This window comes from Pimephales promelas, chromosome 15 (genome assembly GCF_988280905.1).
Source record: "Pimephales promelas chromosome 15, fPimPro1.hap1.1, whole genome shotgun sequence".
NCBI classification, from domain to species: Eukaryota; Metazoa; Chordata; class Actinopteri; order Cypriniformes; family Leuciscidae; genus Pimephales; species Pimephales promelas.
Window position 1 is genome coordinate 31,644,749 of NC_142783.1, and position 13,965 is coordinate 31,658,713.

Consider the following 13,965-nt stretch of genomic DNA (forward strand, 5'->3'; position numbering starts at 1 on the left):
AGGAGAGTGAAACGGTCATTTGGACCTTGAACGGTTTGGTTCCCATTGAAGTCCATTATATGGAGAAAATCCTGGAATCCCTTAATTTCTTTTCGACTGAAGAAAGAAAGACGTGGACATCTTGTATGACATGCGGGTGAGTAAATTATCAGCAAAAGTTTTTTTAAAAGTGAACTACTCATTTAAGAATCAAATTACTAATCTGCCATCTTGGACATCGCTGATGTTCATTGGTGTTTTGTGTAACTCATATTTATATACAGTGGAGTCCAAAAGTCACAAGAGGAATTTTTTTTTTAAATTGCACTAGTAAAAAAACATGTTTTTCTTTTGAGTTATTCTTGCTGGCTGCATGCAAAAACAAACATACAGGAAGACCAGTGTAGTCGGCTCTCGTAATGAGTCATGAATCAATCAGTAATGCTACATTTAGACTGCAGGCCATTTTTTTTGTGGAACCACATGGAATCTGATCTTTTTTATTCTGATTTGGGCAGCTTCCATATGTGGTCCTACTCCTAAATCAGATACATGTCTGAATTTTTGCAATGAAACCTCAGTCTGACCAGTCATATCACTCATTACTATTCATTTATTATTACTCCAAAGATTTCACATACCGGTAGTTCTTCAGTCACTCAGTGAATACGGAAGACGGCAGTGAAGTTAGTCAGTGGAGGGACGGTGAGCTGTTATACTCATAACTGCTCTATACAAACAAAACTTGCTCTCTTCATCGTCTGTGTCCTTCCTTATCGCCTTCACACTAATTCACTGACTTCAGCGGCACATCAGTTTATAAATGAACACTTGAACACTGACTTCAGTAATTGTGTTTACCTAAATATGACAGCGTGCAGTGCGCCATCTTTGTAAGGGTTCTTTTGCGCATGCGGGTCAGTTCAGGATCATGAAAAATGTGAACAGCCAAACAAAAAATTGGACCTTAGCAATAAATCATAATTGATCACTAAAGCTTGGAGTGTGAACGTAGCCTAAGATTCACGGATGAGTCGAAATGCTTTACTAAATCAACATCTGAACTGACACACTGATGTGCATCTTGAAATCGTGTGTACCTATCTTTTGTAAAACTTAAACCAACTCACTGGTTGTTTATGACAATATTTTCAAGTTTTTTGTAATCAATTATACACTAACATTTAAATGTTTGGAGCTGGTGTTTTTTTATTTTTATTTAAAGAGGCCTTTTAAATTTATTTTAAATATATAAAACATAATATTAAAATTTGTATTTAATTCCTGTGATGCAAACCTGAATTTTCAGTATCAGTGTCACATGATCCTTCAGAATATATAAATGTCTTAACATTCACATTTGATCAATTTCACGTATCCTTGCTAAATAAAATAATTAATTTCTTTAATAACAATCTTACCCCCGACTTTTGATTGGTCGTGTATTTTAATCAACCAAAAAAAGAGAAGATTTCGAATCCCAGATTTTCAATGTTGTCTCAGACCTTTGGACCCCACTGAATAACTGTTAATACATTCAACATGATATTATTTCCATGTACAGTTATTGTCCCTAAACCTCATACCCATCTGACCTCCTCTGCTGGGACCAGCTGTCATAACCCAGTCTCCCAGCAGAACCGTCCAACAGTTCCCATCCAGACTGACCAAGCAACTGCTGCTCTTCATCCGGCTCAAGATGCTCTCCTGAAGACCTGATGCCAAACAGCAAAATAAGTTGGACAGGTGAAATAAGTCAAAATGAAAGAAATGAAAAAAAAAAAAGAAAAGATAATAATACAGCTGTAAAACAGCTAAACCAATGTTACTCGCATGTGGACCAGAAACAACGCAACCTCATGTCTGTTTTCAGCTCCTCTCCACTAGGGGTGGGGGAAAAATCGATTCTTTGATGCATCGCGATGCGGACGTGGACTATTCTGAATCGATTCACATGAAACTTGAGGTTTGTGTTGTGGTTACAAGAGGTAAAAACGATATAAATACTGTTTGTTTTCTCACACAAACTGCTCGTTTCGTGTCTTAGGCCATCAACGTGTACTTACATTTACGAGTCATTAAATCATGTTTAATTTGGACTTCTCTGTGCATGCTCTTTGAGGTGGTGACCATAGACCTCCATTATATGACTGACAGAACGGTTTGACCTAAAAATGTTAAAATTGAAAATACTGTGGAAACAAAGACACCTACATCTTGGATGCCCTTGAGGTAAGCTAAAACATACCAAATATTAATTTAAGTGTTTAAAATAAAAGTGAACTACCCCTTTAATGCAGGTGCTAAAGCTCTTACCACGTCTGATTCACTTTCAACAGCGTTTCTTAGAAATAGTGTACTGCACCTTTAACTGGATTTAATCAAGTCCAAAACATGAATCAACCTAAATACATTGATTTATACCAACAAAATTAATTTTAATAGGTTAAATCAAGTAAAAAAAAAAAACAGCTCTTTAAGTCAACAATTGCAAGTTACCACTTTTTACAGTGAGTGAAGCTTAAAAAGTTTAAGTTAAATGGTCACATGAATTACTCATTCCTGGGTTAATGTGACTTTTCTTCTAAAAGTGAAAGCAATAATGAAGTACCTGGTTTGTGTTATTCTATGTGGACCGAACTCTGATGGCAGAGGCACCTGAAATAATGAGAAATTAGAGAAATACAACAGGGCTGACATATTTCTGAAATAGAACTTCATTACTGCAATCCTGAAGTAGGTCATGTCAGGTGATTTATTATCAATGGGAATCTCTTTTGTATACCAGTACAGGGTCAATGACTTGATGCTCTGGCATTTAAAATTACCTATGAAATTCATTTAACTTCATTATGAAAATCTTGTAATACTGGCATAGTATTTTATTATAATTTGAAAAGCCATGGAATAATTTTGTTTGAAATATTATTATTTAAAATGTTGTGAGGCAAATCACAATGTGATATAACCAATAAACAGAGGACACTGTGTGATTTTTTTAAAAACTTTCTAAAACCCTTTTTAAAAATAATAATTGATTTGTGAGATACACAGTGTTATGTTGATGCATATTTTGTTAACATACAGAGTGAGCCGTGCAGTAATGCCTGTGAGGGACGCTCTGATAATACTCCAGTAGTTTCTCGGCCAGGGAGATCCGCCGCAAGAGGCTTTCAATGAACCGTCGCAAACGAACCTTCCCACACATCTCGTGCTGCGCCGCTGCTTCCAGAAACTTCTGGATGGTGACAACTTCCCTGCGATACAGTCAAGGGTATTACTGTAGAACAGCTTTGTGAAACATTAGGCTCTCATCACAAAATGTAAAAGGATTAAAGGGGTCCAATCATATTTCATTTTTTCTTCAAAGTTCATAAACGTAGTACTGTTTCGTTCTGTTTCGCTGCTGCACTTTTAAACGAGTGGTTCACTTTTAAAAAAAACTTTTGCTGATAATTTACTCACCCCCATGTCATCCAAGATGTCCATGTCTTTCTTTCTTCAGTCGAAAAGAAATTCGAAAGGTTTTTGATGAAAACATTCCAGGATTTTTCTCCATATAATGGACTTCAATGGGAACCAAACGATTCAAGGTCCAAATAAGAGTTTCAGTGCAGCTTCAAAGGGCTTTAAACGATTCCAGACGATGAATAAGGGTCTTATCAAGCGAAACGATCGCTCATTTAAAAAATAAATAACAAAATTTAAGTTTTATAAGCTCAAATGGTCGTCTTACTCTGTTCTGTGACGCACGTTTGTGACTCTCCTATTTATACTCATTTATCCAAATGAACAAATCTTTTCCGAGTTAACTCGTTCGTTTCGTTCGTTGAATGAATGAACCAAATGACTCGGAAAAAGATTCGTTCATTTTGATGAACGAGTTCGAACAGGAGAGTCACAAACGCGCGTCACAGAACAGAGCAAGGCGACCATTTGAGCTTATAAAACTTAAAAAAAAAATTTTATTTTTTAAATGAGCGATCGTTTCGCTTGATAAGACCCTTATTCATCGTCTGGAATAGTTTAAAGCCCTTTGAAGCTGCACTGAAACTCTCATTTGGACCTTGAATCGTTTGGTTCCCAATAAAGTGCATTATATGGAGAAAAAACCAGGAATGTTTTCATCAAAGACCTTAATTTCTTTTCGACTGAAGAAAGAAAGACGTGGACATCTTGGATGACATGGGGGTGAGTAAATTATCAGCAAAAGTTTTTTTCAAAGTGAACTACTCCTTTAAGAAAAAAAACTTTTTCGTGTAAAAGTAAGCCAAAGAGTTGAGCACTTTCTCCGTTTCATTATCATTTCATTCCATCATGTCATTCCAACATTTGTGAAACACAAAAGAAAAATGTTATTTATTAGAGGTCAGAGAGGTCACTTTTGCGACAGAACTCTGCTTGGTCATTACCAGATGCCAGTGATTATAGTTTATAAAGTTATAAATATGGATATTGTTAGACTTTTAACGGAGGGACAGAAATCTCTCACGTTTCATTAAAAAATATCTTCATTTCCACGATGAGTGAATGAGTTAGCGAACTAACCCTTTAAATCTCTCACTCACTGTTCTCTGCGCTCCAGCTCGTGCTCCGAGATGCTGAGCTGCTGCCTCAGCGTGGCGATCACCATCACAGCGGCGTCTACCTGTCGGCTGAGCGCTCGCTCTCGCTCCAGCACGACCTGCTTCTCCTGGGCCAGGTGATGCGAGTGAGCGCGCTCACACTGGATGGCCGTGTCTGTCTGCGCTAGCTCTGAGCTCAGCCGTAGCAGACGCCGCTCCATGCTGCTATTGGCTGTCCTCATCATCCCCTCCAGCCGCTTCTCCACGCACGCCACCGGAGCCGAGAGGGGCCCGGCGCCAGCTGATGCGTCCCCAACGCTGAAGCTCCTCACTGGGGGCGTGAGCTTTTGCCCTGCGGGATGCTGGGATGGAGATTGGTCGGCAGCGAACATGTGTTTGCGCTCTCCTCTCGTGGTTGAGTTAGTATTGGTGCCGGCATCACGTACTTTGTGCATGTCGGAATTGGAGATTTTGCCGCCTTCCATTCGGTCTGTGTTGCATAAATCCCCTGTGGATAGGAGGCTGATGTCATGTTTAGTGTGGAACGGGTGGCTGTATTCAAGGTGAGCTCTGAGGGAAGAAAGACTCTGGAAACGTTGGTGCTCTCCACATCGCGTGCAGCGGAAAGGAAGTTGAGGATGGACCCCGGCTCCACACGCCTGACCGTTTTTCACAAACAGCGCTGTGTTGCGTGTGCACACTTTCTGCTGCATGACACAGATAACCTATCGATAAAATAAAATATTAGACATTTGTGCACCAGAGTTCTTCAATATAAAAATACCTTACAGCAGAAATGGCAAACCAGGGTCTGCAGTTGGCCTGTGATAACCTGTGATTTTTTGACCCACCATATCACAACTGGGGGGGTCTTTGAAGCATATCTAAATTTCTAATGTATCTTTTTATTTTAACTTTTTAGTCATGTCAAATTTGTATATAACGCAACATTTACGTTTGTCCCACGGCACTCCTGTATGATTTTTGGTCCTTCTTAGTAAAACTTTTGTTCATTTCTGCCTTAGAGAGGATGGAAAAACCTTTTCTACCTTAGTAATAGACAAATATTTTAGGTAGGCTGATTAATCTGTCTATATTTGGTATATTTATCATTGCACATTATTAGCATATAACACAAACTGCATGAATCTGAATGGAAAACATAATTTGGAACAGTAGCTTTTATTTTATAAGTGAATTAATTAGGCCTTATGTTTTATCCTGCTTTCATGTTTATGTCAACACTATTGGGATGTCACAAAATGTTGTAGCCCAGATATTCATTAAGTGAAAATAAAGCCAAGCTGGAAACATGTGACAACTTGCCCCGGCGGTATTACAGTATTTTTGGCCAACATGAGCTCTTTTTAGATATCGGCATGGACTATTGAAAAACACATATCGGTCGACAACTATGGTGTGCACTGTGCAAACCTCGCTGTCACTGGTCATTTTTATTAAAGCAAGCTTTTCTAAAAGTCTAACATAGACAGATTATGACAGTAGCCTATCATTAAAATAAAACAAAAAACTGACATCAACACTTGTCACAACTAGGCTGCGTTCTAGACACTATATTACAAGACAATTTCCATCCATTATTACTATTTAATTATGTTCTTAATTTCAGCATATCCATTGTTTAAATAGGTTAATTTAAAGCTTTGGCAAATCAAATGCCTGCACATCTGTGGTGAGATGCATTTGCATATGTTTTAATGGTTTACTTATATGCTTAAATCAATCGAAGATCATGCTATAATTGATTCTATACTCAGAAATTTGTGAGAATCTTAAGCAAGCAGGAGGCGATCTACTGGGCAGAGTCTGAAATCAGACAGGTAGTCAGCTGACATTTTCTATAACACACCACAAGCATGCGATCATACCTTGATGAACGAGCTCCAGTGGGATTGTGTATTGTAAGCTTTGATCAAACTGTTGATCCTTCGGGTTATCTGTTGCTTGATATTTCAGTCCAGTCAGAACCCCACTCGTAACCCTCTCTGATTGAGATACAGTAAAAACGATATCTAGGTGTATGAAGTCATCTGGGTCAGGAATGAGCGTGACAGCAGCGACAGAGGTGACATTGATTTCTTTTCATATGATGCTGAATGCAGTTTTCGTGTGCAAAATGTCATCGTATTACATGTAAAATTACAATCGCTGTAAAAATGACTGAAAAGATTCGGTCAGAACATTCAGGATTCATTAGAATGCAGTGCGGCAGACTGTCAGATCAATCTATTAAAAGACAGACGGGGGAGAAGAGCACTATATCACAGCATTAACACAAACCCACATTATTCTATCATTTACATAAACTAGTTTAAAATGTAGTATACATCACATATTAATATGAATTTCACAAAATCTATTAATAAAATCGACTTATTTAAGCACACCTATTTCGTTTTCTCCATACCCCAACCTTTCACAGTTTAAATATGGTATCGCCCAACTGTTGTAGAGGCAACGGCGAGATTTGAAAGAAGCTGAGTGATTGGTCGATTCGCGCTTGTGTAATCCTGTGGTTTGTTGTGCGGAGAGAGGCTTGTCTTGAGGAAGAGGCCAATATGGATCCACCGCGGGATATTCAACATTTTAAACGAAATATTGCCACTCGATCCACGGTATCGTCGTGCTCCTCTCTCGCCATGGAGATCAAGAGAAAGAAAATAAGAGAAAGCATGTTTTTTCAAAATGAGGTGAGTCTGTTATGTTGAAATTCAAGTTGCGGGTTTTCATGTCCGTTATTATTCAAGACTAACCGCTAACTTACTTTCAATAATTTTCTCAGGCCAAAGACCGAGATATGAAGCGATGCATAAGTGTGCATAACACGAAGCAGGTTATAGAAGACATGAATTTGTTGTTCATAACTTCTAAGAAACGAAAGGTAGTCTGTGTATGAGGAGAGTGTGGTCATGTTTCATTCATAATCTAGTTACCTACCACCATGTTATGTGTCGGAATCCTCCAATGGACCGAATGAGTAAACCGTTTTTTGTTTTTTTTCTAAAACATCATCACACAGCCCTAAAATTAGTCAATGTTTAGATTGTTTTGCGTCTTTTTGTCCGACTACTAGTCATCCAGTTGCTTGCGATAACCGATCCGTGGGCACATCGTTTCATGTGAATCGGATCTTTTTAGTGAACTTGTTTTGCGGTTTTTGATTCTGACTCGAAAGTCCGATTAGCAATTTGTCACCGAGTTAATGATAAAATCATGAAATGAATGACTATTTATAAACATACCAAAAATAAAGGGATAGTTAATTTTTTTTTAGTTTATTCACCCTCGTGTTGCTCCAAACCTGTATGAAGTTCTTTCTTGTGGTTAAAGGGATAGTTCAGTTGAAATACATTTTTGGTGTGTTTTAGCTTATCTCAAGGGCATCCAAGATGTAGGAGTCTTTGTTTCTGCAGTATTTTCAATTTTGATATTTTTAGGTCAAACCGTTCGTGTAATCAGTAATATAATGCAGGTGTATGGTCACCACCTCAAAGAGCGTGCACAGAGAAGTCCAAATTAAACATGATTTAATGACTTGTAAATGTAAGTACACATTGATGGCCTAAGACACGAAATGAGCGGTTTACTTGTGTAGACTGAAGCGCCCTTACCCTCAGATCACTTGGACGTGGCTGTGGTTGCAAGAGGTAAAAACGATATACCGTAAATACTGTTCATTTTCTCACACAAAATGCTCGTTTCGTGTCTTAGTCCATCGATGTGTGCTTACATCAACGAGTCATTAAATCATGTTTAATTTGGACTTCTCTGTGCATGCTCTTTGAGGAAGACCCGATACACCATTATATGACTGACAGACAACAACGGTTTGACCTAAAAATATCAAAATTGAAACCACTGTGGAAACAAAGTCACATACATCTTGGATGCCCTTGAGGTGAGCTAAACATACCAACAATTTATTTCAAAGTGAACTATCCCTTTAACACAAAAGAGGATATTTTGAAGAATATTGCTAACCAAACAGTTGATGGGGCATCATTGACTTCATAGTTTGGGGAAAAAAAATATTATGGAAGTCAACTGTTTAGTTACCCGTATTCTTCAATATATCTTCTTATGTGTTCAGCAGAAGAAAGAAATTCATACTCGGAACAACTTGAGGTTGAGTAAGTGATGACAGAATTTTCATTTTTGGTGTTGAACTATCTCTTTAAAACCAGTGTCCTGTCCCCAATGCTTTATTGGAACGTTTTATAGAATGTAATATGCCATGATCAATGTGATTACGGCTGGACTGAATAATTATTGAATCCAAGTTTTAAAAGAACCGATTCACCAAAAATGACTTCCATTACTTTCACTCACATTCATCGATCCATGTACCATTGTCGGTCCTAAAACACCTGCTTTTCCCTAAAGAAGGTGATCTCCTCTTCTTCATTGATCCCCAATGCCCATATTTCATCTCTCCATAAATCAGCATGCACATGCATCAGGAATCATTGTAGAATAGACTGTGTATTATATTAGAGTTCTTCTTTCCCACATTATTCTTCATCTTGTCTATATTTGTTTTGACTGTTTTCAGAGCAGTTTTCCATTAAGCTACTTTATTTCTCCTGATGGATTTTACCCTTCCAATAGGACCGTGATATTCAGGAGAAATTGGAGTTTGAGATGCGAATGAGAGCCGGGGCTTACAAGATTCTGGTTGCCAGCACTAAAAAAGAGCATATGTTGGACGCTTCCAGGAGTCTGTTAACCTGTAATGCCAGAATTAAAGCATACATGAGTGAAGCCCAGAGGAGGAAAGAGCTCCAGGACATCAGAAGGTTAGAACAGCAGCTGTATTGCTAGGAGTATTTAGTGGAAACTTGTATGATCAAACAAATAATATACTTTTTTTTATTTTTAGATCATCAGTCTCTCAGGATCAAATCCCTTGTAAGGGAAAGGTAGCCATATCTGGTAAAGGAATCAACTTTTCTTGTCTTTCTTTTTCATACAACCCTGTTTGTTATTTTGTAGTAAAAATATCTTTGTTTCTTCGATTAATATTTGTTTTTCTTTTACTTATCCAGGCCTACGAATTCCATTGTTTTGGAAAGATTCAGAACACTTTAACAGCAAAGGGAGTGGGTGACAGTATAACAACTATTATAATTATTTATTTTTTTTAAAAATCCATGTCTTTGCTAATGTTATGAATGTATGCTAAATATGCTATCTGTTTTGATTTTATTTGTATTAATTGAATGGTTAAGCTTACACAATATTGTGTCATACACACACACACACACACACTACAGTTCAAAAGTTCGGTTTGGGTCGGTAAAACAGTAAATTGATCAAATGACAGTGAAGAAATGTATAATATTACAGAGGATTTCAGCTTCAAATGAACTGTTCTTTTTTTATCACAGAAAATTTTCCACAAAAATATGAAGCTGTATATTAATATTTTCATATTAAAGTGAACTACTCTTAAGTTAATGCCTCTTTGATGAGCATAAGAGTTCTTTCAAAAACTTCTTCAAAGAAATCTCTGTATCCTGATGCCATGCGTTTCTTCTGAACCCAACAGATGCACAGCGGGTGGCCGTCTTTTGTTTGATAAAGATTGGCTTAGAGATTTTTGACACTGAAATGGTGATTGCAGACCCCTCAATGACTGATATTTGCTTTGAAGGTGTCAAAATTTTGTAAGTTCTCATCTTTCCATATTTCACTCTATAGCCATTTAAGAAATATGTGAAAATTATGTTCTTGTTTGTTGAGTTTTGAGCTCAATTTCAATCATTTTAACAGCTCCGAAGCGAAGCCGGACTTTGAACTGACGTTTGAGCTGTATAGCTGTGGACTGGAGGAGGAACCAACCTTTGTCAACACTCCAAAAAAACTGGCTAGGAAGCTGCGCTTGTCTTTCGGCAGATCTTCAGGCAGGAAACTCTGCCCTCTTCTGGATGGAGGAGACCCAGACACTTTCCTCCAGTCCAACCCAATACCATTGTATGCAAGCATGAATATAATGTCAATTTCCTTAACAGTTAAAATCGTTGTACTAGAGAAATGCATGTTAAAAAAAAACTGTTTGTGTCAGAGGTGCACAGTACTCATTGTTGGCGTACACCACACTGGGTTTGGAGCAGGCAGAGGGATCTTTCCAGTCTCATTCTCTTATAATCATGCAAAATGGTAAGAACAAACAACCCACATTTGAATAATTGACCAGCATCGTGGTTCTGATTGATCTCCTGCCATTGGTCTGTCAGTGGAGGCTTCATCATGGCTGCCGCTGTATGGAAACCTGTGCTGTCAGCTGGTGGCACAACCTGACTGCATGACACAAGACATGATGAGCAGTTACCTGAGCCAACAGGTAAGACCTCAAGTGGTGTTTTTTCTAGTAAAGATTCATGTCAACATTTGTAAATGGAATAAAATGTGTAAAATCATCATTTTGTATTTATTATCAATTTAGCTTAGCATTGAGGGGTTGCAACGCCGCTGTAAGTTGTATTGCATGCTGAAGGCTGGACAGATTTCATGCTATTACTCTCCTGAAGAGATTCAAGCAAAAGTGGAGCCCAGCCTCATTATTCCCATAAACCAGGTAAGAAACATTTCTAAAATTGCCTTTCCCCCGCCTTAAAACCTTAGAATGCAAAACTTTGTTTTTATGAAGGAATGTATAAGATCAAGTGTTTACTGTGTTTGAGGTTACCACAAAAAGTAAATTCCTGGTCTTGTGCATGATTTTATATATTTATATAAGACTAAAAAATAAGGATTAGTTCACCCAAAAATGAAAAACTTGACATCAATTACTCTTCTCATGTTGCTACAAACCTGTAAGACTTTCGTTCATCTTTTGAACCGTTTTGAACCATTTTGTTGCTTAAAAACTTTCATAAAGGGAACTTAAATAATCCATCAATTGAGCAATTTAGTCCAAATTTTATAAAGAAACTTGATCGCTTTATTTGATGAACAGATGAATTTATGCTTTTATTCACATATTAATAATGATCAGCGAACATAAACAGAAGCTCATCCATACTTGTTTGATTGCACGACAACAAACCTCATTGGTTCTCGCACGTCAAGCATAAATGCTTGAGATATTATTAATTTTAATATCAGCCAATATATAACCAATATAATGGTTATATAATAATTGACTATATGGCTACACCGCTATATGCAGCCTTTCTAATCTAATAAGCTTGTAGTCAATACAGTAATTTAATTGTGGTCAGTGTAAAAGGCTACAGCAATAATAGCAAATGATGACAAAGCTTTACCATTTGGGATGCATGCATCGTAAAATATGTAGTTTAATGTTTGAGTGTGTGTGTTTATGCAGGAGACCCGTATTCGTGTGGTAGAAAAGGACCACCAGAAGACTAGCTGTAAACTCAACCTGATAAACCCGGGAAATGGAGACTCCGTCGGTCATGTGTTCATTACTGAAACTCCTGACGTCTTACAGGAGTGGCTGGATGCCCTCTGGCAGCACATTTATGACCAGAGTCAGTTCAACTAGCATCTGTCAGAATTCAAAGCAAAATTACTTTACTATAGTTTGTATGTGTTAACGATTATTATGAACTTATTCTCAGGTCAGTGGCTACATGCATGTGACAAGCTCATGGAAATTGAGGTTTTGTCACCACGCAAACCCCCACTCTTTCAAACGAAGCAAGCTGACTCAGTTTATAATGATCTGAGTGAGTATCATTTATAATATAAGAGTGACTTGTTCTGCTTTTGTTAGCCTAAATTAGGAGGAACGAGCTTAGTCAAACTTCCTGTTATTTCTGTGTTCATTATTTAATGTATTACTTTCAGGTATCGGGTCTCCTGGGAAATTTGAGAGCTTGACTGACATAATTCACAATAAGATTGAGGAAACTGATGGGCGCTTTCTCATTGGTCAGGAGGAGGACACAGAGCCGCCTCATTGGGCAGCGCTGTTTGAAGGATCCCGGCCAATGGTAGTACAAAAAACGGTTCTGTCACCAGGTAAAGAAAGCAATCAGTCTGTTACGAGTCCCGTCACGGCCAACAAAAAGAAGCGGAGAGCTCCTCCACCCCCTCCTGATAGATTACCCTTTACCAGCGTCTTATCCAATCAGGAGAATGAGAACTGTAAGGGGGCGAGGCCTCGGACAGGGCGACCCTCGCTGGATGCTAAATTCTCTGCCATCATTCAGCAGTTGCAGAAGAGTCACGCATCAACACGCAAAAACGCCCCTCTTGGACAGATCGAGCCCTGTCAGCACCCTTGTGTCCAGCGAAAAAGAGATGACGAGTCAGATATACCAGAGAATCCTGGGAAAGAATACAGTCAGGTCCCTCAGCGACCTGTGCCGGCCCCCAGGAACAAACTGAGGATGTCATTCAGAGAGAAGCGGAACCCAAAAGCCTGGTGAATTAATGAGGCATGATGCATCTCTTTGATTAATGATCTGTTATGGAAAGATGAAACGCCCTTGGACTCGTAAGGAGATGCACACCCTCTCACCCTTTTCTTGATCCATATCAGGAGAATGTGAATGGATACAGTTTGTTCTAGCTTGAACAAACAACTATAATCAGGAAGGTTTAAAAATAAACCATTTTAATCGCATTTTAAATTACAACCCTTCCCTTTCAAGACTTAATGACGGCTCAATTCATTTCAAATCAAATCTTGATTTACTTTTAAAAGTAGGTTTTGTATTATGTTTTTTTTTAATACTAGTTGTCTTTAATAACCACTACAACTAAGCACTTTACCATTTTGGTCCGCTGCAGTTTTCTAGTTTTCTTCTTTCATGTCACAGAATAACGTCATGATACGATAGGCACATTCATTTGTGGTATAAAAATGGGTGCATGCTTTCTCTCTTCTTTTTTTAAAAAGTATCAGTAGGTTTAGATGCAGCAGGAACTGGATATATATTTTTTTGACTTAATGATTTTATACTTTTGAATAGTTAACATTTTAAATTTTTCATGTTAGACACTAAGGGTTTAATCTTCATACTGTTGTGTTGAATCAAGTACCGGTAGTTTAACATGTTTTATAAGGTCTGAGCACTATGGAACACTATGTAGGTTATAGTGTGTATGATAATGTTTCGTTGGGGTAAATGTGTGATTTTTGTTTAATATCTTTATGTACACATCTGAATGTTAAAGTAGCTCACAATGCATTCCACTAAATGCTGCTGTTCAAGATAATTCATGTTATGGTATTTTTGTGCAATACATTGTTTCTTTTGGATGAACATGTTCTTTTTCAGTTGTTTTAGTAATTCACTCTTCATTAGGCATTACTTTTTTTTTCTGGGCATCAATGTAAATGGAAAAGATATTTGCGGTAATTCTGCTAAAAATGAAATAGAACAACATTAAAAAGTTGTACTAAACTGATTTATTCTGTTGTCCT

The 13,965-nt window shown here is 37.8% G+C and overlaps 2 protein-coding genes and 1 long non-coding RNA gene across 4 annotated transcripts; 2 read left to right on the forward strand and 1 right to left on the reverse strand.

Moving 5' to 3' along the window:
* Window positions 1-1,552: 1,552 nt before the first annotated feature.
* On the reverse strand, window positions 1,553-5,257 carry znf365 (zinc finger protein 365). The gene is made up of 4 exons (XM_089120543.1): window positions 4,548-5,257; window positions 3,065-3,236; window positions 2,591-2,637; window positions 1,553-1,694 (listed from the first exon to the last, which is right to left on the reverse strand). The coding sequence occupies exons 1-4, from the start codon at window positions 5,255-5,257 to the stop codon at window positions 1,553-1,555; spliced, it is 1,071 nt and encodes a 356-aa protein (XP_088976669.1).
* LOC148973591 (uncharacterized) lies at window positions 1,612-4,701 on the forward strand. The gene is made up of 5 exons (XR_016146720.1): window positions 1,612-1,725; window positions 1,853-1,945; window positions 2,102-2,211; window positions 3,067-3,253; window positions 4,565-4,701. It is a non-coding gene; the product is annotated as an uncharacterized LOC148973591 (long non-coding RNA).
* A 1,751-nt stretch (window positions 5,258-7,008) lies between the features above and the next one.
* rtkn2 (rhotekin 2) lies at window positions 7,009-13,949 on the forward strand. 2 transcript variants are annotated; one of them, XM_039666479.2, is made up of 13 exons: window positions 7,009-7,255; window positions 7,348-7,446; window positions 9,174-9,361; window positions 9,445-9,497; window positions 9,611-9,664; window positions 10,114-10,231; window positions 10,338-10,538; window positions 10,630-10,724; window positions 10,802-10,908; window positions 11,011-11,142; window positions 11,896-12,061; window positions 12,152-12,259; window positions 12,381-13,949. In XM_039666479.2, the coding sequence occupies exons 1-13, from the start codon at window positions 7,124-7,126 to the stop codon at window positions 12,962-12,964; spliced, it is 2,037 nt and encodes a 678-aa protein (XP_039522413.2). In that variant the 5' UTR covers window positions 7,009-7,123; the 3' UTR covers window positions 12,965-13,949. The 2 variants fall into 2 exon arrangements, with proteins under 2 accessions (XP_039522413.2, XP_039522424.2); XM_039666490.2 differs by lacking the exon at window positions 7,348-7,446 and having other exon boundaries at window positions 7,018-7,255.
* Window positions 13,950-13,965: the final 16 nt, after the last annotated feature.

Coding starts and splice junctions, on each gene's coding strand:
- znf365 (XM_089120543.1), bottom strand. CDS start 5,257: ATGCAGCAGAAAGTGTGCACACGCAACACAGCGCTGTTTGTGAAAAAC. Junction 3,237..4,547: donor GAGCTGGAGCGCAGAGAACA/GTGAGTGAGAGA, acceptor ACTGTATCGCAG/GGAAGTTGTCACCATCCAGA. Junction 2,638..3,064: donor ATTACTGCACGGCTCACTCT/GTATGTTAACAA, acceptor TCATTATTTCAG/GTGCCTCTGCCATCAGAGTT.
- rtkn2 (XM_039666479.2), top strand. CDS start 7,124: ATGGATCCACCGCGGGATATTCAACATTTTAAACGAAATATTGCCACT. Junction 9,498..9,610: donor GGGAAAGGTAGCCATATCTG/GTAAAGGAATCA, acceptor TTACTTATCCAG/GCCTACGAATTCCATTGTTT. Junction 10,232..10,337: donor TTTGAAGGTGTCAAAATTTT/GTAAGTTCTCAT, acceptor TCATTTTAACAG/CTCCGAAGCGAAGCCGGACT.